This window comes from Poecile atricapillus, chromosome W, assembly GCF_030490865.1.
Source record: "Poecile atricapillus isolate bPoeAtr1 chromosome W, bPoeAtr1.hap1, whole genome shotgun sequence".
NCBI lineage: Eukaryota > Metazoa > Chordata > Aves > Passeriformes > Paridae > Poecile > Poecile atricapillus.
In genome coordinates, this window is record NC_081288.1 from 18727516 (window position 1) to 18749433 (window position 21918).

Here is a 21918-nt window from a genome sequence, read left to right on the forward strand (position 1 = left end):
CAGCTTGAGATTGAAAGATGGGGACACAAGCATGGCCAAGGCATCTACAGGCAGCCAACTCTTTGTAATTACCGTCCTCCTTATGCCACCACCAATGTCATTAAGTGTCATTAGGATTAATTTGGTTCCCTAGGTCTTTCTGATTAATTGAATTACCCAATTAAGCAGGCCACAATTAAAAGGAAGGTATTGTCATAAAAGCCTTAATTGTCTAACTTTTTTCCTGTTGAGCAGTTCTGAGTGTTCAATACCCCATTAAGAAACCCATCATCCAGTTTCCTCAGCAGTGGGGTTTGGGTTTTTTTCTCTTTTTTTATTGGTAACATTAGCATCCATTTGCTGTGAGCTTCCTTTCAGACAACTCCAACACTGAGTGGGCATTTTGTTTCGCAAAGCCCATGCACAAGTTTACTTTGCAGAGCTATAGACCAGAGTAGGTGGATTTTAGCAGATGGAGTTTTTCATAGAAGGTGACTGGTAAAGAAAAAAAGAAACAAACCCTGCACAATATTTTGTTACTGTGTAAAGAAAAGCCAGATTCTGCAAATACTTGGCCACATGCTTTGCTTTAACTGTATAGACAGTGCCAATCTTCATTTGGATGAATATATTTTTGCATGTTGGTGACGCTGAAGTGACAGCTCGTTTCTATCTTCATCTCCACAGTAGTGCTGCTACAAATGTCAAGTGTCTGTCCCCAAGCAATCTAGGCAGGAAACAAATCCCAAATAAGAATTCCTTCATGACCCACACAAGCTATTTGTGGTGCACAACTGTTCCTGGTCCCCTCAGCAGTGCAGTCACACCAGTATTGCCCCAGCACAAGGGAGGGGATGCATTGGGAAGAGCAACCAGTGACAAGGAGCACTGCTGGCTCTGAGATGTGTGAAACCTCATTGTGCTCTGAGCTCCTGGCTTTGCTGAAAAAACCCATGGGACAAGTGACCTGGTGGTACCAGAGCAACTGATAAGGCTTTGGCCAGCAATCCAGGCCGTCTGAGGGCGCAATGTTTGTTAGATACATGCAAAAAACAAAGGCCACATTTTCTAGTGTTTTATTATTTCACTAAAATTCAAAAGATTTAGGCTGGAAGATAATATTACCCTTTTAGAAATAAAAACTCTACCTCAAAAGAATATGAATACCTTTTCCTTCCAGCTGAGGGCTCAGGAAATTGTCATCAGGTCTTTGAACAGTCAGGAAAAATGTAAGTGAAAGTGTGGTAGCTTTTATCTTTAAAATGCATGATGAACAAGCTGGGCCTTCTTTAGACAGCAGGTCCAAGTTTTGTCCTTTACATATCACATCCCTCCTTAGAAAAACGGATACTGCCTCTAAATCCTGAGGTAGGGATGGGGGAGGAAGTTTAAAAATTGTTTAAGGTGGGATTGAAAACCGGTCTGAAGAAATTTCCTTGCTTAGTTATTAAAAACATGCAGTCATGGGGACTAAAAACATTATTTCTTCAGAATAAATATATTCAATGCAATGCTTCAGGTACTGAACATCTGATTGATGCAGTCAGATCACAGCAGTAGTAAAGTGGTCCTGGATCTCAGCTGGCCAGATGCTGCAGACACAGCTTGTCATAGCAGAAAGCAGCCACTGCTTTCCCTGCCGGGCTTTTGGACCTCGCTCAGGATACGGCACAGGGAGATGCAGCATCTGCATTTTAGGCTAAGAGAGGCTGCATGGCAGCAACAGCTCTGTGCCTGCAAGAAATACTGCAACCTCTGGGGCAGATACAACCAGTACTGGGCTCCTGGCATGTCCTCCTGGGGCTGTCTTGGTGAATTGGATACAATTCATCTGTGTATCAAATTAAATGTTCACCTTAACAAGAAATTTCAGACTCATATAGCCATACTTTTCATTTCAGGAATGGGTTAGGAGAGCACAGAGACCTCAGACCAGGCGCTGTGTGTTCTGGTGGGGATTGCCCTTCATGTGTGCAAAGGAAAGCAGGCGCTGCTTCTGCCAGGCACCCATCTCCTGTGGGCTGCAGCCACTTCCAATCTCTGCATGTCCTTTCCTAGCATCTCTCCCTAAGGCTAAGAAAAAAGGCTGCTGTACCTTGTTCCCAATTAGTTAAAACTTGCTCTAGTCCCACTTTGAAACGCACGTTCCCAAAGGCTCAGAAGACTCCTGTTTTTCACAAAGAGGTGCAGTGAGGAGAGACATTGACCTGCTCCCAGGGAGCAACAGAACAGCCCCACCTCTGGGACTGCCTTCACCAACACAGCTCCTCCCTCCTCTCCTTAGAAACCTCAAATGGGAAGCTATCCCGAGACCTGGGCATGGCTCCTAACTCTCTCCTGAAGTCTTATAAATTACACATTCATAAGTCTGTACATTATAAATTAGGCTAATGACCTCTCCATGCAGGCTTCAACGCTTGCCCAAACTTACACATCTCTAAATGCAGGATGTTTAGGAAATTCAGACTTAAAGAAGGAAACACAGGGCCCCATCACCACAAGACAAATAACTTATACGGGTAAAGCCCACAAAGACTGGATCTCTGATGGGATTATGGAGCAGACAGGCTGTCAGCAAACACCACCCCCTTTACAAGCCCCAGGGAGCTGGAGAAGGGACGAGCATGCAGGAGCAGGGAGATGACTCTGACTGAGAGAGTCCTGGCTCCCTGCAGAGCTGGTTGTTGGCACCACAAATCCACATCCAGACAGATTTCCTCATCCACCAGGCAACTGTGGACAGGTGCTGCCAAGCTCCAGATGTTTCCCATTAGCATTGGCTCTGGTGTGGGGTGGTTATAAATGCTCCAGGGCAGGAGGGGGGCTGGCTGTGGGGTATCTGGTGACTCCTTGGGGCACCCTCTGCTTTTACAGCTGTATGTAGCATGGAATTTCCCTCCCTCACCCCTCTGGCTGAGAAATTTAATGTAGAAGAGAGTGGGTGGAGGCTCTGTGTGTTATTCTTTAGGATGTGTTTCCTTGTGTGATGAGAGCAGTGGATGGAGGAGTTCTCTTGGAAACTTACTGGGAAAGGCAGTGGCTTCTGAGTTGTATTTGACTTATGCCAATAAGGCAAAAAGCAAAAATCTGTTGTTACATGAGCAGTAGCTGAGTGGCTTTGTATCTGGTAATTCTGGGGTGGTCTTCATTAATAAATGCTACCTAATTACACTGATGGATGACCAAGGTTTCTGTGGGATTGAGGATTGTGGTCAGCAGAACCGATGCCCTTGCTGGAGCAAGGAAGAAGATAGTTTATCTGTAAATAATGTTGTTTTTCTCTTCAAAATAGGCCAGTATCAGCTCTACCTGTTCTGCTTCATGTGGTAACATGGATGATTGGGACAACAGCAATGAGTTCATTCAGCGACTGGACTTTTCCAGTTGTGGTGAAGAGAGTGAAGACAGAAGTGTAAACGAGGAGGACTCCCTGAGCTTGAGCCCCCCCAGAAGCTCAGAGTTCCAGAAATGGCAAGAGAGCAGTCCTCTGCCAGCAACCCCTCAGAGAAAGCTTAGTGAGATTTTCCTGAGCAGGACAAAAGCCTGGATGAGTCCCACCCTGAAGTCTTCACCACCTGTGAACAAGAGCTGGAGTAAACCTGAGACACCACTGCACATCACCTGGAAAAAGCTGCAGCTCTGTGACACCCCACACACTCCTAAGGTAATGGCAGATCTGTAGCACCTCTGTGGGAGATAAATGCATCTCCTTTCAAGAAGCTCATTGTTTGGGGGGAACTTGGAGGTGGACAGCTGCACTTGCTGCTCTGTTCAGAACATTTTTGTATACAAGTGGGTTTTGTCTTGAAAATTGGAAGTGGCATTATGGCTGGGATATGTACTCTACCTGGCAAGTCTGATCAGCTCCAACCAGCTTGTTGTCTGGTGCCATGGTTTTTCTTTTTGTGTGAAACAGTTGCTAAGTGAATCTGAGGAAAGCAGGCCTTTGTTCTCAGGGTAGCAAATCCCCTGTGGAAGGGGTAACAAACCAATGTGTGCTTGTGGAGGGAAAGTTAGCCTCTCTTCACCTCTGTCACTGCCCTAAAATGTAACTCAGCTACTGAGCCAGTTTTTTGGGAGAATGAGCCCAGCCCGTTTCATGTGTAACTTCTTGGAGAGAGACAACTGCATTTTGTCTTGAATAATCACAGGTGGAGACTTGGCACTAGCTTCTCTATTCCTAGATAATTTCTGCTGTCTTCTTGGCTCCAAGCAGTCCAGACCTGCAGTGAAGTGTAGCTGTTGGTCATCTCTCAATGCTCCTGCTCTACTGATAGGTTGTTTGGTCTTTTGCTTAAGTGATACACAGGAGATCAGTCCTTCAATGCTTCTGAGCTAGGATTTGACTTCTGTCCTCCTACAAAAACCTGTTTATGTGGAGAGAAGGATGATCTTCTGGCCTTATATGGTTGACTGTGTGGCAGTATTTCCTGAGGAAAGCCTCCCACACCCTAGGAGAAAGCAGCCTAAAGGACATCACTCCAAAAATTTCCTGCAGTGACCCTTTATAAGAAATCTCTCTAAATCTCACCTTAACATCGGTGAGAAGTTGTCCTTGCTTTGGATGGAATAATTTTCTCCTAGTAACTGGTACTGCACTGTGATTTTGGGCTGAAGGACAGTGTTGCTAAAGCATGGTTGTTACTGAGTAGTGTTTACCCAAAGTCAAGGCCTTTTCAGTTTCCCATGTTTTGCCAGCGAGCAGAAGCACCAGCAGCTGTGTGGTTCCACAGCCAGGACAGCTGCCAGGAAAAAAGACAGGAAAGTTCATACCATAGAATGTTGTGCTCAACATACAAACAGAAGGAAATTAGCCAGGAGGGGCTGATTAGGGCCCAGGGATGGGCTGGCCATCAGTCAGCAGGTGGTGAGCAATTGTGAATCACTTGTCTGTCTTGGGGTTTATTTCTCTTTTTGCTGTCTCTTTTCATAGCAATAATACTTATTATATTTTATTTTAATAATGAACTTATTCTTTTCTCAACCCACAGGTCTTACCTTTTTTCCCCTTTTTCTGTTCCCCATCCCACTGAGGAAGGCGTTGTAGTTGTGAGCAAAGGACTCACAAGCAGAGGGCTTATTTGCTGGCAGGGATTAAACCACAATAGAGGTCAATAAAAATCTTTTGCAGACCAGATGGGCTGCAGGTAGTGAAGGCTGCTTTCAGGGTGTGCATTGTGTAGATAACCTGTTGGCTGGATGATTCAAAACATGCTGCTTGTAGTTTGTCATGTTGTAACCCATAAGCAGCAATTGCATGAAATCAACAATCTTTTTGGTTGAAAGCAAATCTTTTGCTTTCTCTTCTGGGATAAAGGTCTTGTTTTTCAAGCATGCTGCAAAAGATGGGCTCTCTCTTTGCTTGTAGAAAAATCTGGGAAAATATTTGAAAGTGACAGAAAGGATAAGAGTGGAGCCCCGTCTAAAACTGCAGACAGAGCCACCAGATGTGAGTGGAGATGTGGCTCCAGGATCATAATAGTGAGACCACTGTGGGATTGAAAAGACACGAGTACCTTGATCTTCAACAGGGAGACTTCTGTGTTCTTAAAGGGTTTTTAACTAGGAGAAAGTACGATGTTAAATAATCCTTTAGGCCTTATACCACTCTCTTGAAGCTGAAACAAGTTCAAACCAAACACATTTTTTAAAAGCTGATGGCAAACTGAAGGACTCAAATCAGAGTGAGTAGATTTTTGTCTTCATCTCAAGACTGGTGTCTATGCTTTCCATGGCCCAAGGTTCTGGACTAGTGAGCAAAACACAATGGCCTGTGTTCTGTGGCAAGGTGAACTATAGAAGATCCAGAGGTTCTTCCTGAACTTAAATTCTGGAAACTCTGGTTTTCATTCATAAGGAGAAATGGGTTCTTTTTGCTTTGCTCGTCGCTGTGTAAAAATATTTCTAGCAACTTCCCCTATCCTAATGCTGCTTAGTGCAGGGAAATTTGGGTGGTGCTCTAGCTCACCTCCTGGCAAACCTCTCCTGACCAAAAGGATGCAACAGTCCATGCCTGGCAGAACTAGGTCTTCCATGTTAATGCAACATATGATGCAATTTCTGCCTCTCTGTAGGAGGGAAAAGGGAGCAGCTGGCTCCTCTTGAGGACTGTGCTTGCCAAAATGGTTCTGCAGGCCTCACCCAAGTGAGCAGGGAATAGAGTATGAAAGGGCTTAACAAAGAATGAAATGCTTTGGGGAAAATGAAAACTGCGGGGACTAAACTAGGGACACAGGGATTTAATGATTCAACTATTCCAAGGAAGGGAGCTGAATTCTCCTTGAGTTGCAGGAGAACAAAAAACAAAACAAAAAGAACAAAAAATTTCCTGGTTTATTTGCCACTTTTGTTTTCTTCTCTTGATACAGAGCCTGTTATCAAAGACAGCTTTTCCTTCATCTGCAACAAAGGTCCCACCCAAAGGCTTCCGACATCCGAGGCTTACTCCTCGTGCTGACTCTGATGACTCTTCCCAAGCTTCTCTTGTCAACATTAATCCCTTTACACCGGAGTCCTATCGACAAATGCTCTTTCATCCTAATAGCAAACGGAAGGCCAGAGGAGAGCTGTAAGTGAGCTACTCCTAGGCAGCAGACTGAAATCACACTGTTGGAAGGAGATAAGTAATGGAGATGTTCAGTATCTGAACATTGTTACCATTGCTAACAATGAATCATCTATTTCTGTAGTATTCATTGGTGTAGAGTAAATGTTAGCAGACATAAAAAAGTAACAGAAATACAAATAAAAATAAATCATTGCCTTTGTTCAGGAAGGTAAGTGGGGGATCAACAGCTCTCTTTAGTGTTATGGCTACAGCTTCACCAGTAATAAAGAGAATGATGCCTCTGGACAATGCCACTCTGTCCTTTGGGCAGTACTGAAATTGCTTTGTAGAGGCCTTTTAAATGGAAATAAAGAATTCCTAAGCTGGAATTGCAGTCTTTAAGACCTCAACCAAAAACCTGTTTATCAACTCTATAAAATACATGATTAGGCTGTAAAGCAAGGTTTGGAGGTTCTTGGGTATTTTTTTTGCTTGTTTTTTAATTTCAAACCCAGCTGGATTGCTGCACTGAAATGACACTCCAGACTTTCCTAATCTTCTGTTCTAGGAATGATCCTCATCCAGGAAGCCAGATTAAACAGGAGCTACCTACGAAGGTGAGTGTCCATACATTTTCCTCTCACCAACTGGATAAAATGTTTGTTAAAGCTTGGTGTTTGATAGAATTTATTCTCTTATTGGAATATAAACCATGGCACCGTGCCAGAGGATGAATAGCTATGACTGAAAAGGTCTAAACTGAACATTTGTTTGAGGTGACAAACTTGGAAAAGGTGGAATTGTTTTTTGTTGGTGCAGCAGCCAGGTTTATGGAAGGATAATGATACCCTCTAGCCGAGGAGACCGGGATTGCACGCAAATGGGCTTGGAAAAACTACACCTGCAGAGCAAATCTGCTACCAGGCAACATCCAGCGCTGCCACAATTACTGTTTTACCTAGAAGAAAGCCTCAAGTAACTTGTGAATTACTGAACTATTATTCTGCTTGAGTGCTAATGAGATTGAGTATGTAATATAGGTATAAAATTGTGTACTAGGAGGTATTTTCACTGCCAAGCTTATTAAAATAGTGTCAAATATGTGTGCCTTATGAAATGTAACCTGTTGGGAAGGGCTGCTATTTCATGTGAGCCACATTTTACTGGCTGTGAGGATCTCCTCTGTAAGCTCATGTACCATAAACTACAACAATCACAGCAGTGGTTTCTGTGGAAACCACTGTGCAGCATGAGCTGCTGTCCCTGTAAGGGATGCAGGAGGATGGAGAAAAATCACTTTAGTCCACTCTGGTTGTTCACTTCATGGTCCAGTGCTTATCTTTTCTTAACTTATTTTCCTTGCTAGTAGACATCACTCTACTAGCTGTTCCTAGATAACTAGTGACCATTATTGTAGCAAGAATTATCTTCCAACAATTCTGCCAGCTTTCAAACCTCTCTGAAAAAGTGTCTCTGGGTGAGATATCAGTGGAAATACAAACAATACACTGAGACCAGCTAATCTGCCATTAGTCAGCAGCTGGTGTTTCAAACCTGGAGATCCTGAACTGATGCAGAACGCCTCAGCTGACAGGGTAAAGTGGCTCTTGCATAGCTGGGGTCACAGGAAGCCAACACACAAAGCTCCTCTCCTGAGCTCAAAATAGGCAATAGATCTAAAGTCTTCTCAAGTCCTGGCTTTAGGCCAGTATGATGTTGTTGTTTGCTGCTCATCTCTGACTGACTCCATCAGCTGTGGGTCTAGGAACTGCTCTGGGTTGTCAAGAGAAGGGATGTGATGGCAGTAACCAAAGGAGTTAGGGTTATATCTATATGTAGGCATATACAGCCAACTAGACTAAATTTCTTCTTAATTTCTACCTGTATGGCTAACAAGTCCTGCCTTTATAAAACCAACCAAACAAGCCTTGCAACTTGGCCAAACCAGGGAAAATGGCCTTTAAGTAGTCAGAAAAAAACACAAGTGAAAAGTAATTTCAAGAATTGAAACTGCTCTTTGAATAGCTGGCCAAACACCTCCACATGTGCCTGGGTAAACATCCAGAATGGGAGAGGGAGCAATGTGGGTGCTCAGTGACAGCAAGTGTTGCACATGTCTAAAATAATGACAGCTGTTAAGTCTTTCAATCCCATTTGTCTTTGCTGTTTTTGTGACTTTGCAGAGATATACTCTGAAAGCAAGCAATATGGTTTCCCGCTACAAGAAGGAGTTCCTGGAACTGGAAAAAATTGGTGTGGGGGAATTTGGCTCTGTCTACAAGTGTATCAAACGCCTTGATGGATGTGTTTATGCCATCAAACGCTCCAAAAGGCCTCTGGCAGGATCCTCGGATGAGTGAGTGTGCTTGCTGGGAACTGCCAGTTGAAATGATGGGCATGTTCTTGAGAGCTGTGATGGGAAGGAGGGAGTGTGGCTCTAAAGGTATCTGATGGGTGGTGTGAGCAAAAATTGGCTGCTGCACTTCTAAGTAACAGCTGGGGGAGTGGGGGAAGATACCACTATACAACTATTGGATATAAATGTCTAGGGAAGGAGGAAGTCACATGCTCTGCAAAGTGAGAGGATGGTGTACCTGAACACCTTGCTGTCCATCCAGAAAGTTTCGTTACAATAACTGTCAAGAAGTTTATTTGACAGACATACAGTTGTCCCTGCCTTGCTGTGTGGCCAGCACCACTCTTATCTGTATTGACCAGCTTGTGGTGTCTTGAATGCTAAAGAAAAGTCTTTGAAGCTGCTGCTGACTTTTGCCTCTTTAACAAAAGACTTGCTCAGTGATGATTTTCTTTAACAGCTTCTCAGGGCACTTGAGCAAGGGCTGGTTGTGCTTCAGCAGCTGTGAGAGCCAGTCTGTCTGTCAAAACCTGAGAGAAAGGAAGCACGGAGGGGTTCAGGACTTTAAGGCTGCAAACCAGGGCTTCTTTCCTGGTACCAAGCAGCCTCTGGCAGCCTGTCACCTCTGCTTTTTCTGTGTGTGCTTCCCTAGGCAGCTGGCACTGCGTGAGGTTTATGCTCACGCTGTCCTGGGGCACCACCCCCACGTGGTGCGCTACTACTCGGCCTGGGCAGAGGACGATCACATGATTATCCAGAATGAACACTGCAATGGTAAGATCTGGACAGGGTTCAAGGCCGAGATCCCAGCACGAGCAGAGTTGCTTTCTTTTGCACTTCAATGTGGGATGTTTTGGCTTACAAGAAAGTAAACTGCCCTGGGGCTGCATTTCTGTGGAGAATCCAGTAAGGACACATAATTTCAGATGAAGCTGTGTGGTGCTGATGTTTTAGAAGCAGTGAATACCCTCACAGTTCTGGGATTTAAAAACTGTTTCTCTATTTTGGCTGGCCTGGAAAAGCATTGCCTGTTCTGATGTTAGAGTTGTGCCAGGACTGTCTGGGTAACACCTGATATGAGTGACTCGGGAGCTGCTGGCTTAAGGGCCATGTATCTTGGCAAGAACCTCCTCTTGATGGAGGTGGGTAGTGACTGGTTGAGGATGAAGGCATCTTGCATCCTGACTAGAAGAAAGGGGTTGACAGCTGCAAAGGAGTGGAGCAAATGATGCGGCAGAGGATAAATGGGGTGCTGCAGGCACAATGGTAAATTCCTACCTGAGTTTACCCTTAGCAATACCACTGCTTGAGAGAAATTGGGGAAGATACCTTCAGCTACAAGAGTTGCTGAAGGCATATATGCAATGTTCATCTTTTGACTGCACCTGTAGTTTTGGGGCTCGGTGAAGAGTGGTGACAGCTGTTTGGAATATTGCTTTCAAAGCTGGTGGAGGCAACTGTGAAGTGTGGTGCTCATTGCTGCAGGACTGATGTATTGCTTGTGTTCTGGTGGCTGAACATCTGAGGCTAAAGGAGAGGTGGTAAAAAGTAAGCTGATGGAGGCCATGGTATCTTCTGGCTCTGAAATATCCAAAGTGTCTCAATGGAGACCCAACAAAGTGTGTTGAATGTTAATGATTTTCAGTCAAACATCTGCTAGTGGGAATTTCCTTGTTCCACCATTCCTATACCTGCTTTCTGCATCTAAGCAGCAGAAGCAATTAATTTTCCCATTGTTCACTTGCAGCAGCTCTGCATCATTAGCAGGTCAGCCCTCCTGGCAGGATGTAGAGCTGCAGGCTGGAGGTAGAACTGCAGTGGTTCATCCTTGTTGAGCAGGAGGCTGGGCATTCCAGGGCAGTGGAAAGGCTGGAGCCAAATGGTGGTGCTGAAGTTTGCTCACTAGAGCACACAGAGCTGGTGTGGCTGGAGTTTGTCACTAGCAAGCCTCTAAGTGCTCTGGGCAGCTACGTTATTTCAAACATGCTGTTCCATAAAACCTCTGCCAGGTCTCAGACTGACTGTCTTCCCCTAGGTGGGAGTCTCCAAGATGTGCTGCTGGAAAATGCAAAGCTTGGGCAGTATTTCCCAGAAGGAGAGCTGAAGGAAATATTGCTGCAAGTCTCCATGGGGCTAAAATACATCCACAGCTCTGGCCTTGTGCACCTGGATATCAAACCTAGTAAGTATAGCACCCTCCTCCTTTGTGGAGGCTTTTCCTAGTGATCTCTCAGGGATAAAACCTATAATAAATCCTTCTGAATAGACTGACTGTAGTGCTTTAAAGGAAAGAAGACCTTGCCCTCGCCTCGTGTGTTGTGTTTTGTTTGGTTTTTTTTAATTTTTATTTTGATTTGTGCCACTACTGCTGCTCTAAAATTGAGCCTTCTCTGATAGTTGGCAGCATTTTACTCCTGTCTCATGATCTTTGTAATCCTGGCTCGTGGGAATCGCCTTCATTCTGGTGGAGCAAGTAGGGCTGCCAGGGAAGATGGGGACTTCCTTGTTTACTGCTGTCTTGTTGCTTAACACTTAGGTTTTGTGTCTGTAATACCTACCTTGTGGGGTTAAGTTCTTGCAAAAATAGCAACAAGGTTTCCTCTCCGCAGCTCAGGATGGTCACCTCCAGGGAAATGCTCCCCCTCACATAGGTAATATTCTTAGAGGGAAACTCCTTTTTCCTGCTGACTTTAGGCTTCTAGCTTAGAGGGCAGAGAGAGGGGAAAGTTGAATTCACTGAGGAATTTTATGAAAAAAATACAACTGTCTTCTGCCAGCTATGTTGCTGAATGTGAGCTGGGCAGAAAGCTAACTAATGGATGGGAAGCATGTGCGTAGTTTCTCTGGCTGCAAAGCTTAAATACTTTGACAGGTGGGAGTTTTACAAAGTTGTCAGGCTGCTGCAGCCTGACCACTGATATCACCTTATTGCTAAACTTCTCTGTCTTGCAGGTAATATCTTCATCTGTCACAAGCTGGCAGTTTCAGGCCCTGCTGGGCAGGAGGAGAGTGACAGTGAAGATGAATTCTCTCCTGGTGTGGTGTATAAGATTGGTAGGTTTTAGTCTCCTTTACAGCTGGCCTAAGATTAGGGCTACCATTGCTGCCTGAGACTGCCTTGTCCTGTGGCTGAAGAGACTTGTACACAAAACTGATAAGATAGTCATGATTGCCCCAATTACTCACCAGAATTAGTTCCTCTAAGAAGACAAGTCATGGAAAATCCATGTGCTTGTTTCCAAGTGCAGATTCCTGAGTTAGGGGCAGGCTTGCTCTCTTACTCAGTATTTCTCTGTTGGTGCCTATAAAATGCAAGCTTTTATTGGAGAATGTCTTTAGCTTGCTTCATTACATTTCAGTTGCTTGTTCTTTGTCTCAGGTGACCTTGGACATGTGACATCAATAGCAAACCCTCAGGTGGAGGAAGGAGACAGACGGTTTTTGGCCAATGAGATTTTGCAAGAGGTACGACTGCTAGAGCAGGGCAGTGGGGAGAACAGGGTGGGAGAGCAAGTAGGGAGAGATCAACTGTAGAGCAGACATTAGTCCAACTTGTTCCTCACCTTATCTCCTCTTTCTTCTGTCTGGTCTGGCTGTAAAATCTGTGAAATTAGCACTTTATCATGAACAACAGTGGTGTGGGTCTTACAATGTAAATACTTAGCTTCATATGTAAGTACTTCATAAGCAGCTATCATTGGATTACTGTGACTATTCTCCTTGAGGGATCAGTGAGACAAAACCTTTATCAGTTTGAAGACATTTGATTTGCATATCCAGCTGAGATTAAATTACTGAATGTGATCATTGAGGAATATATTTATTCATCCAGACAAACGCCTTGTAAAACAAACACTGATCGAGAGGTGGGAGGCACAGCACACCTCTTAAACTGACTGCAGTTTTGTCACTCTGGCCAACAAATGAAAAGGGAATCAGTATTCAACAACCAGGTTGGATGTGTTATTCAGTTCAGGTATTTAGGTGACAGTATCTGTGCTGCAAGTGGATTTAGGAACTCTTAGGCTAACATATCAGATGCAGTCTTCAGTTTGAGCTGGCCATGGGGAGCTTACTGCCTTGTGGTGAAGGCTGGAGGTACACATGTGTTAAGCCATCCTCTGGAGTTACTGCAGTGATCCCAATGTAGCCTGCAAGGTCCTTATGACTAGCTGAAAGCCAGCATGCTGTTGGGTAATGGTGCTGCCTGCTGCCAGTGTTTTCATCCTGAGGAGGAGAAAACAGCTCACTGGGGTGGTGAAGGCAATGCCATATGTATGCACACACTTGCTTGGCTGTTTGTTTCTGAGCTCATACCCCAGCTCACCTTTGCTTAGTGTAGCAAGGTGTTCCTTTCTAATGCCTTTCCCTTCTCTCTGCAGCAATACTGCTACCTGCCCAAGGCAGACATCTTTGCCCTGGCACTCACAGTGGCTCTGGCAGCCGGGGCAGCACCGCTGCCTCACAACGGGGTCCTGTGGCACCACATCCGCAAAGGCAACATCCCACCCATCCCCCAGAAGCTTTCCCACCACTTTTTTGAGCTCCTTAAGGTGAGGAAGTAGTCTTGACAGGATGGAGGCTTTTGCAGCTGGTATGTGACAGGAGTGCTAAACTCTGAACTCCTTTGCCTTCTAGCTCATGATCCACCCTGATCCAGTGCAAAGACCTTCTGCCACAACTCTCACTAAACACCCTGTTCTCCGCCCTTCGTGTGGAAAAGCTGTGCAGCTCCAGGAGCAGCTAAATGTGGAGAAATGCAAAACTGCCATGCTGGAAAGGTAGGGCTGGCTTGGGCATGAAGGGGAGAAGGCATGGGCACAGCAATGCTGGTTACCAGCCATGAATGGAGGGTGGTAATGCTGGGAGGCTGCACATGCAGAAATCCCTGGTCAACTCCTGTGCCTGGAGCTGGGGGAATGATGGGGATGTAAGAGGGACTCAGTGCCCAGGCAGCAGCTGTGCTTCAGCTCTGGCTTGGAGGAGCTGGCTGCGTTACACCAGTGAACCTGTGTGCTTCCTGCAACTACTGGTGATGCAAAATGCTGATACAACCTGCAACCAGTGGGCAGGTGAGGAATTGATAATGCTCTGAGATAGCGGGCTAAGCACAGAAGGAAGAGAAATATCAGACCGTGGCAGATATCCTTTTTCCCCCTTGCTGTTGGCAGTAGTGTTTTGAGGTGCTGGGATGTAAGAATTGCCCCACAACCCCTCTAAGTGCAGCAGTAAACTGAGGAGTAGGTTTTCTGTGTAGACAGAAGAGTGAATGCTCTGGAAGAACAGCAAGTACCAGGGAAGAAAGGAAATGGAAAAGAAGCACATGCCTTTACTTCAATATTTGTGCTGCATGAGATGACATGGATTTAAGTTAAACCATTATCAGATATCTGAGAGAAACAACAGGAGAAAAACTGAGCTGGGGGTTCCTCATTCTGCCACCAGCGTGTTGCTGACCCAATACATAGTTTTCTCCTGATAAATTTTCAGGACTCCTACCTTTCGAAGCAGAAACTCTAGAGACAGCTACAGTAACCTTCATGTTACCCTCTGGGCTGAGAAGTTGCCCCCTTCTAGCAGCGCTGGAGTATTATAGTAACCTTCTTGTGCAAGATTGTTCATAGTTTGCTTCTGTAGTTGGTGAGGATTCATGCATGACATGGTTTTCTTCCTTTCTTCTTCCTTCCATCTCCCCCCTGCAGGGAACTTAAAGCAGCTCGCCTTGCCCAGACCCTCATGAAGGACCAAGCCTTAGGAAGTGCCAAGTTACAAGAGTCTGAAACCTCTTCTAAGCAGAAGAGCAAGCGTCTGGTGGGAGGGAAGAGCTGTCGCTCATTTAGCTTTACTCTGGGTTACTGAATTTCTGTGTTGTCCAAAGACTGCTGAATGGCCCTATGAAAGCAGGGGGTCTGCACAGACCAATGCCCCATCTTGTCTCCCTGTCATTTTCTTTTTACCTTTGTTTTTTTTTTTGTTCCCCCTGTTAGTTATGAGATGGTGCCTGAGAAAAGAATGACTGGCTTACAAGTGCTGGATAATGGTATTTAACGTTGTCCTCAGTCTTTTACCTGCTTAATTTCTTGTGTAATTGGCCTTGCTATAGGCCGAGTGTAAGTCTGCCGTGATGAAAGGATGACATTTTCTTTACTCCCCTCTCTCTTGAGCTAGGCCCTGTTATTGGTCATTTTCTGGTCTTAACACTAGGGCTGACTACATCTTTAGAGGGGTGGTAGTGGCTATATGGGGAGACAGCATCTACAGCTGGCCCCTTCTAGGAGCAAGTAGGCAGAGACTATGGCAGCCAGTTTTAGCTACACATCAGGAGCCAGGCTGGTTACACGGCAGTCCTGGGGGTTCGGGATGCAGCTGCAGTGCTGTTTCACTGAGGGGGAACAGAGTAATAGGCAACACTTCGCCTTAACGAGTGGGAGTTGAAGAAAGACATTCTTTCGAATTTCAGCAACAAAACTTTTGTAACCGGGTGCGCTCTGACAGCCTGATAAGAACCTGATGCCCGACTTGTGTTTTGTCGGTCGGGGAGGTGTCCTTGTTCATGCCGGGGGTGTTGGGAGCTGGGTGTCTGGACCCATTTCCCCTCCAGTATCTCGCAGCGGTGCCGCTGCCTGCCCGTGAGCTGCAGCCCTTTAGCAAAGATGAGGGCAATTAGAAAGGGCTTTTCCAGCTTTTTGGAGCTGTCCGTGTTAATGGTGGTATCTATTTCGTGTTTGAGATCTCATACACCCCTCCCCGTCTCTCCGTAAACGTCACTTTGGGCGTCCTTGTCGCTTGTTTGTGTTGGTTGGACAGAGCGCTGCGCTGTTCTGAGGGAGACCTTGGAAACGCGCTTATTTCCAGGTTTTACCAGTTTGTTTTATGATGTTGCACATGCTGGCTTTTAACTGTTGGATCCTACGGTTTCGTGCGAATAAAGGTTTTATCATTTTCTTTAACCGACGACGGAGTGATGGAATTTTGTTGGGTTTGGTTTTTTTCCCCTCCGCGAGCCGTGTGTCCACGCTGGGCGCCGCTCCCGCCGGGGCCCGGGCCGCGTTTCCGCCCGGAACTGGGGCCCGTGCCGGCCCTTTCCTCTTCCGCCCGGCCGCGGGCGCAGCGCGGCGCCGGGACAGCTGCGGAGGGCGGCGGGGCCGGGGCTCCCTGGGGCGCTGCTTCAGCCCTGCTTTTCCCTCCGCAGGCTCGGCGGCAGCATGTGGCGGCGACCGGCGTGGCAGGTAGGGCCGTGCGGGGCCGGGGCGGGCCCCTCGGGGCGGCGCTGGCGGCGGGGGGAGCAGCAGCTGCAGCCCCTCTGCCCCGCCGCCAGGCTGGCAGCCTCTCTCCGGACACGGAACAGCGCTCGGCCAACGCCCCGGGGAGGGGAGGGGAGGGGCGGACAGAGCCCGGAGCCCTCGCCCGGCCGGGCCCGCGGGGCCTCGGCGCTGGGTCTGCTCTTGGGGAGAGAGTGTGAGCTCTCCCACGGGCCTGGAACCACGTGTTAGGCGAAATGAGCCTTTTTGCCAATTCTTGCCCATGGACCTCTAGCACAAGCGTTGCTGCGTTTTTGTTTTTGTTTTTTTTTTCCCCTCCTTTCTTCTAGGATGGAATATTTGCTGGAATAATGGCAGTTCCTTTACTGCTTTCCCACTTGCAGTACTAAGAGTTTTGTGTCCTAGATTTGCCTTGGGAGTAAGGGTGTCAGTGCATCCACTGCTTGTTCCAGTGGATGGATGTACTTTTTGGGCACACCTGGTTAACCTCCGATGAGCATGAAGCAGAGCTGTCAGACCTGTTTGCTTCCAAAGACTAAAGCCCAAACAGCCAAACCTCCTCCCCTCCTATTTATGTATCACAGAAAAACAGTAGTTACTGCATGTCCCAAAAATAATTCCTGGAGGTATAGCTTTGGGGCACACTTCTTTCTAGGTAACTCTTTAACCTTGATTTAAAAAGATGTTCTTTAAATAATCTTACTAGCTTCATTTGGCTGAACAGATTTCTTTCCCCAGTTCCCCCGTTAGTTACCTGGAAAAGAACATGCTTGCAGAACTTCTACAAGCATGAAGAAAATGAGGTGTAAAGGCTTGTGAATGCTGTTCATAGTTTGTGTCTTGGAAGCTCACATTTCTCTGTTTCTTCAGGTGCTACGCCAGTTTGTAAGACATGAATCTGATACGGTTACCTCATTGGTACTTGAAAGATGTAAGTAACTCCTGAGATGTAATTTAGTTGTTACTCATTGTGTTTATCTCAGTTCTAGAGTGTCTGAAATAGGGCAGGAGAAAAGCAGGGAGGAGAATGATAGCTCCTCGGGGTAGCAGCTAAGAAGGTGTTGTTTCAAGCACAGACTCTTGTGAGTGGTTTCCTGTCTGGTCTCAGTCTGTAAGGTGAAGCAGCGCTTTAGGGGGAAAAGAAAAAAGCCCTGACAAGGACTACCACCTCTATAGGGTAGGTAGTTGTACTTCTTGTGGCAGTGGTTTGGGCCTGCTGTTGGCATGGTTTCTAACACCTGCCTTCAGGTGTCTTGTGTGCTTTTTCTCAGACTCCTGGGGCACTTGTGTGTGTGCTGCTGGCCCAGCAGGATTTGCTCTAGGCATGTTTCAGCCTTCACTATTCACTTCACGTGCTTACTGTGCACAAGGGATACTTCCCTGACCTCTTCCAGTTGTCCTTGAACACAGAGAAGGGATAGAGTGTGTCTGCCTAGGCCTGCTACTGGTGTAAAAACTGACTGCTATTCTGAGGATTGAGTATAGTAATGCAACTTTGTTTCAAAGGTACTGCTGTGCGTGTGTCTTATCATTATGAAACAAAAGTCAAGATAAGTTAATGCAAATTTGTCTCAAGTGGTACATGGATGTGTCTGTGAAAGAGATGGAGCAGAAAGAATAAAGAACCTTTGGCTTTTTAAATCAGTTATTTTGCAGTGATAATGACATTACAGGCGCAATCAGCCATCTGCTGGGGCCCAAAAAAGCCAAATGTCCCTAGAGCTTAAAAAGTGCTTAGGAGGTGCAGAAAGTTGTGTTCCTGGCCCTTGAGAAAAGCTGCTGACTGATGGCTTGCCATGCTTAGAAGCATCATAATTCACCTATATGTCTCTGTGTTCTCTCTTGTTTCAGCCATGAATCGTGTTCAGCTGCTTGGTCGGGTTGGACAGGACCCTATCATGAGGCAAGTGGAAGGAAAAAATCCTGTTACCATATTTTCCCTTGCAACCAATGAGATGTGGCGGACAGGAGATAGTGAAGTGGGCCAGGGAGGTGAGTCTGCACGAGCAACATGTCCCAGGTCATGGCTGCATGGCCTGTAGCACCACACTTGCAAATCTCTGGGGTGCAGGAAGGTTCCTTTGATGTCAGCAGAGATGCTGGTGCATTTGTGTGTCTCTTACTGATCTCCAACAGCATATACTAAAGAGAGATCTGCTGTTTGCCTTCCTCAGGAGAGGAGATGGTGTTGAGTGGGTAGTTTGTCACTGTCACTGGTGGGGTTTGTCAGAGGCATGGCAGGTTCATACTCTTACTTGTATTTCAGGATGAGAAAAATAAAGAAAAGATAATTTTCTCATTGATTCTGTCATCAGTTTGCACCTGCAAATGTCTCATTCTCCAAATTCTATTTGGTATGGAGTGTCTGAGGGGAGAAGAAACAAATATTTTTTAGAGGGAACTGAGGGAAGAAATCTGTTCAGCCAAATGAAGCTAGTAAGATTATTTAAAGGTTAAATCAAGGTTAATAAGATGATCACTGTCTTAACAGAAAAAGCAATGTTTTAGTTTGAATTGTGCTTCTGCACAAGACTTTGTTTGGACGCAGACAAGTGGAACATTTTGTTCTGAGTGAAGTGGGAGATGGAGTGCTAGTATACTTCTGTTTTCAAATCACTTCTCATAATTTGAGAATACCAATGTGTTGAAACTAATTTCTGAGTCTTGGATCGCAAAGAAGATTTGGAATCCAGCTCTGTAATTTCTGTGTCCCATAGGTGATATCAGTCAGAAGACAACATGGCACAGGATCTCCGTCTTCAGACCGGGTCTCAGGGATGTCACCTATCAGTATGTGAGGAAAGGGTGAGTGAATAACAAATGTGGGTGAGGATTTAATGCCTTAATATCGGACAACTGTAATAATTATGGTGACCAGGAACTGTAGTAAGATACAGGTGCCATAAAACAGGTTAGCAGAGCTGCTACAAACAGCTGATACAAAAGCCTGTGTGCTTAGAATCAGATTCTGAATTCAGCCTTTTCATCAAGGAAGTGTAGTGATAATACAAGGAGTTGTGGGCTCCAAGTAAAAGAGGGGAAATTTGGGTTGGATATATGGGTGTAAGCCTTACTGTTAAGGTAGTGAGGCCCTGGCACAGGCTGCCTGGAGAAGCTGTGATGCCCCATCCCTGGAAGTGTTCCAAGTCAGGCTGGACAGGGCTTTGAGCAGCCTGATCTAGTGGATGGAATTCCTGCCCACGGCCAGGGGGTTGGAACATATGGTCTTTAGGGTCCCATTTTAACCCAAACCAGTCTATGATTACAGAGTGGAAAACAGCAGCACAGTTCTCTGACCAAAATCAAATTCTTGGGTTTTTTTCAGCTCTCGAATCTTTGTTGAAGGGAAGATAGATTATGGTGAATATACAGACAAGAACAATGTGAGGCGACAGGCCACAACAATTATAGCAGGTAAGGTGCAAAGCACCAAGGTGCCCCTTGCCCTTTTGAAATGAAAAGGGGCTGGAGGACCTCTGAAATGGAGCTTGGTTTGTCTTCATCCTTGGTATCTGCACTCAGGGATTTTGAGAGCATGGATAGTGTGTACTAGAAGATTTCCTCTGGCACTGCTTGTGAACACACAGAAAATGAGAGTATACAGTTGCAAACTGTTGGTGTCATTTGCTTACCCCACAGAATGGATAAGGAGTAGGCTTGTGCCTTGGAATTACACAACAAAGAAAACTAGGAAACTCAACTTTTTCCTGGACCCTTTAAATAGCCTGAGCATCCTACATCTTTATTGTGGCTAGAGCTGCTACCATGTTGCTTTTGAGTGAGGGATAAATTAATTGGGTAGTAGAGCAAACATTTCTGTTGCACAAGTATGGCTAAAAAAAATAGGACAGAGGAAAAGGAAGGGAAAAAAAAATAAAAAGAACACTCATATTCCTGGATGTTTCTGCTGCCTCTTTAAAAGCTAGCAGTGCTATAAGTTATTGGAAGGGAGAAGCAATTCTCTTTTTTAATTAGTATTCTCCTAATGGTTTCTTGTTCAAACTGCCCAGTCTCAAGGTGCTTCAGAAATTCCTTAGGCTTGATGAAGTAGGAGCTTCCCATAGTCCTAGCAGCTGTGGACATGGTAGTGCAGACTGAGCATGACAGAAGAAAAAGGAAATAAGCTGTAACTGATAGAGATTGTAGTCAAAGAATGAACCATTATTTTAAAATGTTTCTAATACCTTTGACTGTTCAGCAGCTTTTCATCAGCTTTAGCACACTTGTTTCATAGAACATATGGCCACCTTGAATTGTCTGCTTTCAGGGGATGTAGAGAAAGAACCATGTATTGGACACTTTTGTTTAATGAACTATTATTCCGTTCCAAAATCCACATCCTAGCGACTTATTTTAACACAAATACCTGAGCTTCATGGTGTGAAGGCTTGCAACAAGGCAAAACAAAGCTCAAGGTTGATTTTTTAAATTTATTTTCAGATAATGTGATTTTTCTGAGTGACGGCTCGATGAAAGACAAGGTGTGATGTCCTTAGTGCTTGGATCCAGGCCATTTCATTCCTTTGGTTTTTCAGTGCTTCATAATTCTGTAATCACGTATACAGCTGTAGTTTCTTTAAGAAATAAATAAAATGTTTGTTACCTAGAGGGTACTTCTGTGTGTTTTGTTTTCCCATGTGCTTTCTCTCTGTTACAATCTTTTGGATTCCTTTCTTTTTTCCTTCCTAAAAGGCACCCCAGGCAGCTGTATCAGTTCTTGAGCTGATGAATACTATATTCATCAGCTCAATACTATATTCATATATACAAATGGGACTCACTCGAACATCTTCAGCTGTTTTCAGACTTTATGTCCTTGGCTGCCTTAATCTCTCTCCTGTCTTGCAGGGCCTGCCAGCCTGATCCACTCTCACTGTTGACATCCCTCCTCTGTTCCATAGGTGTCATTCCCTGTTTTTCTTTCACTAAGCCAGTTGGACAGTAAGTTTAAAGCAGAACCGTTGGCCTTGACTGGTGCTGGAAATTTCTGTCACAGACCCGGAGAAGGCCTCTTGTGCATCTGCCCCTCTGCTTAGGTCTTGTCTTTGACCAAACCCTGCTTAGGTCTTGTTTGTTGTGGTATTTGGCGTAGGATGACTTGAGCCTTTCCATCCGGTCCCTCGGTTAGGGTGCTGTGCCCATTGTTCGCCATCAGGAGGAGCTGGAGGAGCGACTGCAAAAACATTGCGGGCCCGGGATTCTTAGTGTGGGAGTGGCGCTTTTTTAATTTCGTTTTGTTAGAGAGAATTATTGTATTATTGGTAAGGAGTTACTCAGCTGAAAGATGTTTAATTCTACTACACGAAGAAGAGATGAAATTCCCACTAATACAACATGATGTGAACAGGGAAAGGAAAATATTAGAGGTGACAATTTCCCTCCTTCAGAGCTGGTGGGATTTTGTATCTCATCTCTGAGCCCAGTGCAGAACACATTAATAGTCTTTGCAGCTCTTTCCCCTACAGAATTTTGGGGTTTTTTTATGCCCAGTGAACATTGTGTGTATTAACAAAAACTTCAATTATTTCAGCATCTATTTCTGGCTGATGTTAATGCTCTAACAAATATCTGAGTCCCTGTCACTGGCATACTGGGGTGTTAGATGCATTGCAAAGGCTTAGCTACATCAGTGGCTTGTCATCCACAGGAGATTGTCTTTTCAAACAAAGTCCTGACTTTAATTCCTTTAACTACTTCTTTAATCTGAGCCTATTGTACTGCTGTGAGAACTGTGATGGTGCTCTTGCACAGTAGTGATCCAAGTACAGTTTGTA

At 45.3% G+C, this 21918-nt stretch overlaps 2 protein-coding genes across 3 annotated transcripts; both read left to right on the plus strand.

The window, feature by feature from the left end:
* The first annotated feature begins 3310 nt into the window (after positions 1-3310).
* LOC131591991 (wee1-like protein kinase 2) lies at positions 3311-14844 on the plus strand. Its single transcript, XM_058863174.1, has 11 exons — positions 3311-3643; positions 6348-6547; positions 7095-7143; positions 8710-8882; positions 9535-9656; positions 10918-11064; positions 11835-11936; positions 12262-12347; positions 13265-13435; positions 13521-13663; positions 14585-14844. The coding sequence occupies exons 1-11, from the start codon at positions 3311-3313 to the stop codon at positions 14739-14741; spliced, it is 1683 nt and encodes a 560-aa protein (XP_058719157.1). The 3' UTR covers positions 14742-14844.
* A 987-nt stretch (positions 14845-15831) lies between these two features.
* On the plus strand, positions 15832-20750 carry LOC131592326 (single-stranded DNA-binding protein, mitochondrial-like). Of its 2 annotated transcripts, XM_058863750.1 has the most exons (6): positions 15954-16111; positions 17015-17075; positions 17996-18136; positions 18862-18949; positions 19470-19558; positions 20585-20750. In XM_058863750.1, exons 1-6 carry the CDS (start codon positions 16088-16090, stop codon positions 20629-20631), a joined length of 450 nt encoding a protein of 149 aa, XP_058719733.1. In that variant the 5' UTR covers positions 15954-16087; the 3' UTR covers positions 20632-20750. The 2 variants fall into 2 exon arrangements, with proteins under 2 accessions (XP_058719732.1, XP_058719733.1); XM_058863749.1 differs by lacking the exons at positions 17015-17075; positions 17996-18136 and having other exon boundaries at positions 15832-16111.
* Positions 20751-21918: the final 1168 nt, after the last annotated feature.

Excerpts from the sequence above, each read along its gene's own strand:
- LOC131591991 (XM_058863174.1), top strand. The coding sequence starts at position 3,311 with ATGGATGATTGGGACAACAGCAATGAGTTCATTCAGCGACTGGACTTT. Across the intron at positions 7,144-8,709 it reads AACAGGAGCTACCTACGAAG|AGATATACTCTGAAAGCAAG; the intron begins GTGAGTGTCCAT and ends GTGACTTTGCAG. Across the intron at positions 12,348-13,264 it reads CCAATGAGATTTTGCAAGAG|CAATACTGCTACCTGCCCAA; the intron begins GTACGACTGCTA and ends TTCTCTCTGCAG.
- LOC131592326 (XM_058863749.1), top strand. The coding sequence starts at position 15,847 with ATGGAATTTTGTTGGGTTTGGTTTTTTTCCCCTCCGCGAGCCGTGTGT. Across the intron at positions 16,112-18,861 it reads GGCGGCGACCGGCGTGGCAG|GTGATATCAGTCAGAAGACA; the intron begins GTAGGGCCGTGC and ends TGTGTCCCATAG. Across the intron at positions 19,559-20,584 it reads GGCCACAACAATTATAGCAG|ATAATGTGATTTTTCTGAGT; the intron begins GTAAGGTGCAAA and ends ATTTATTTTCAG.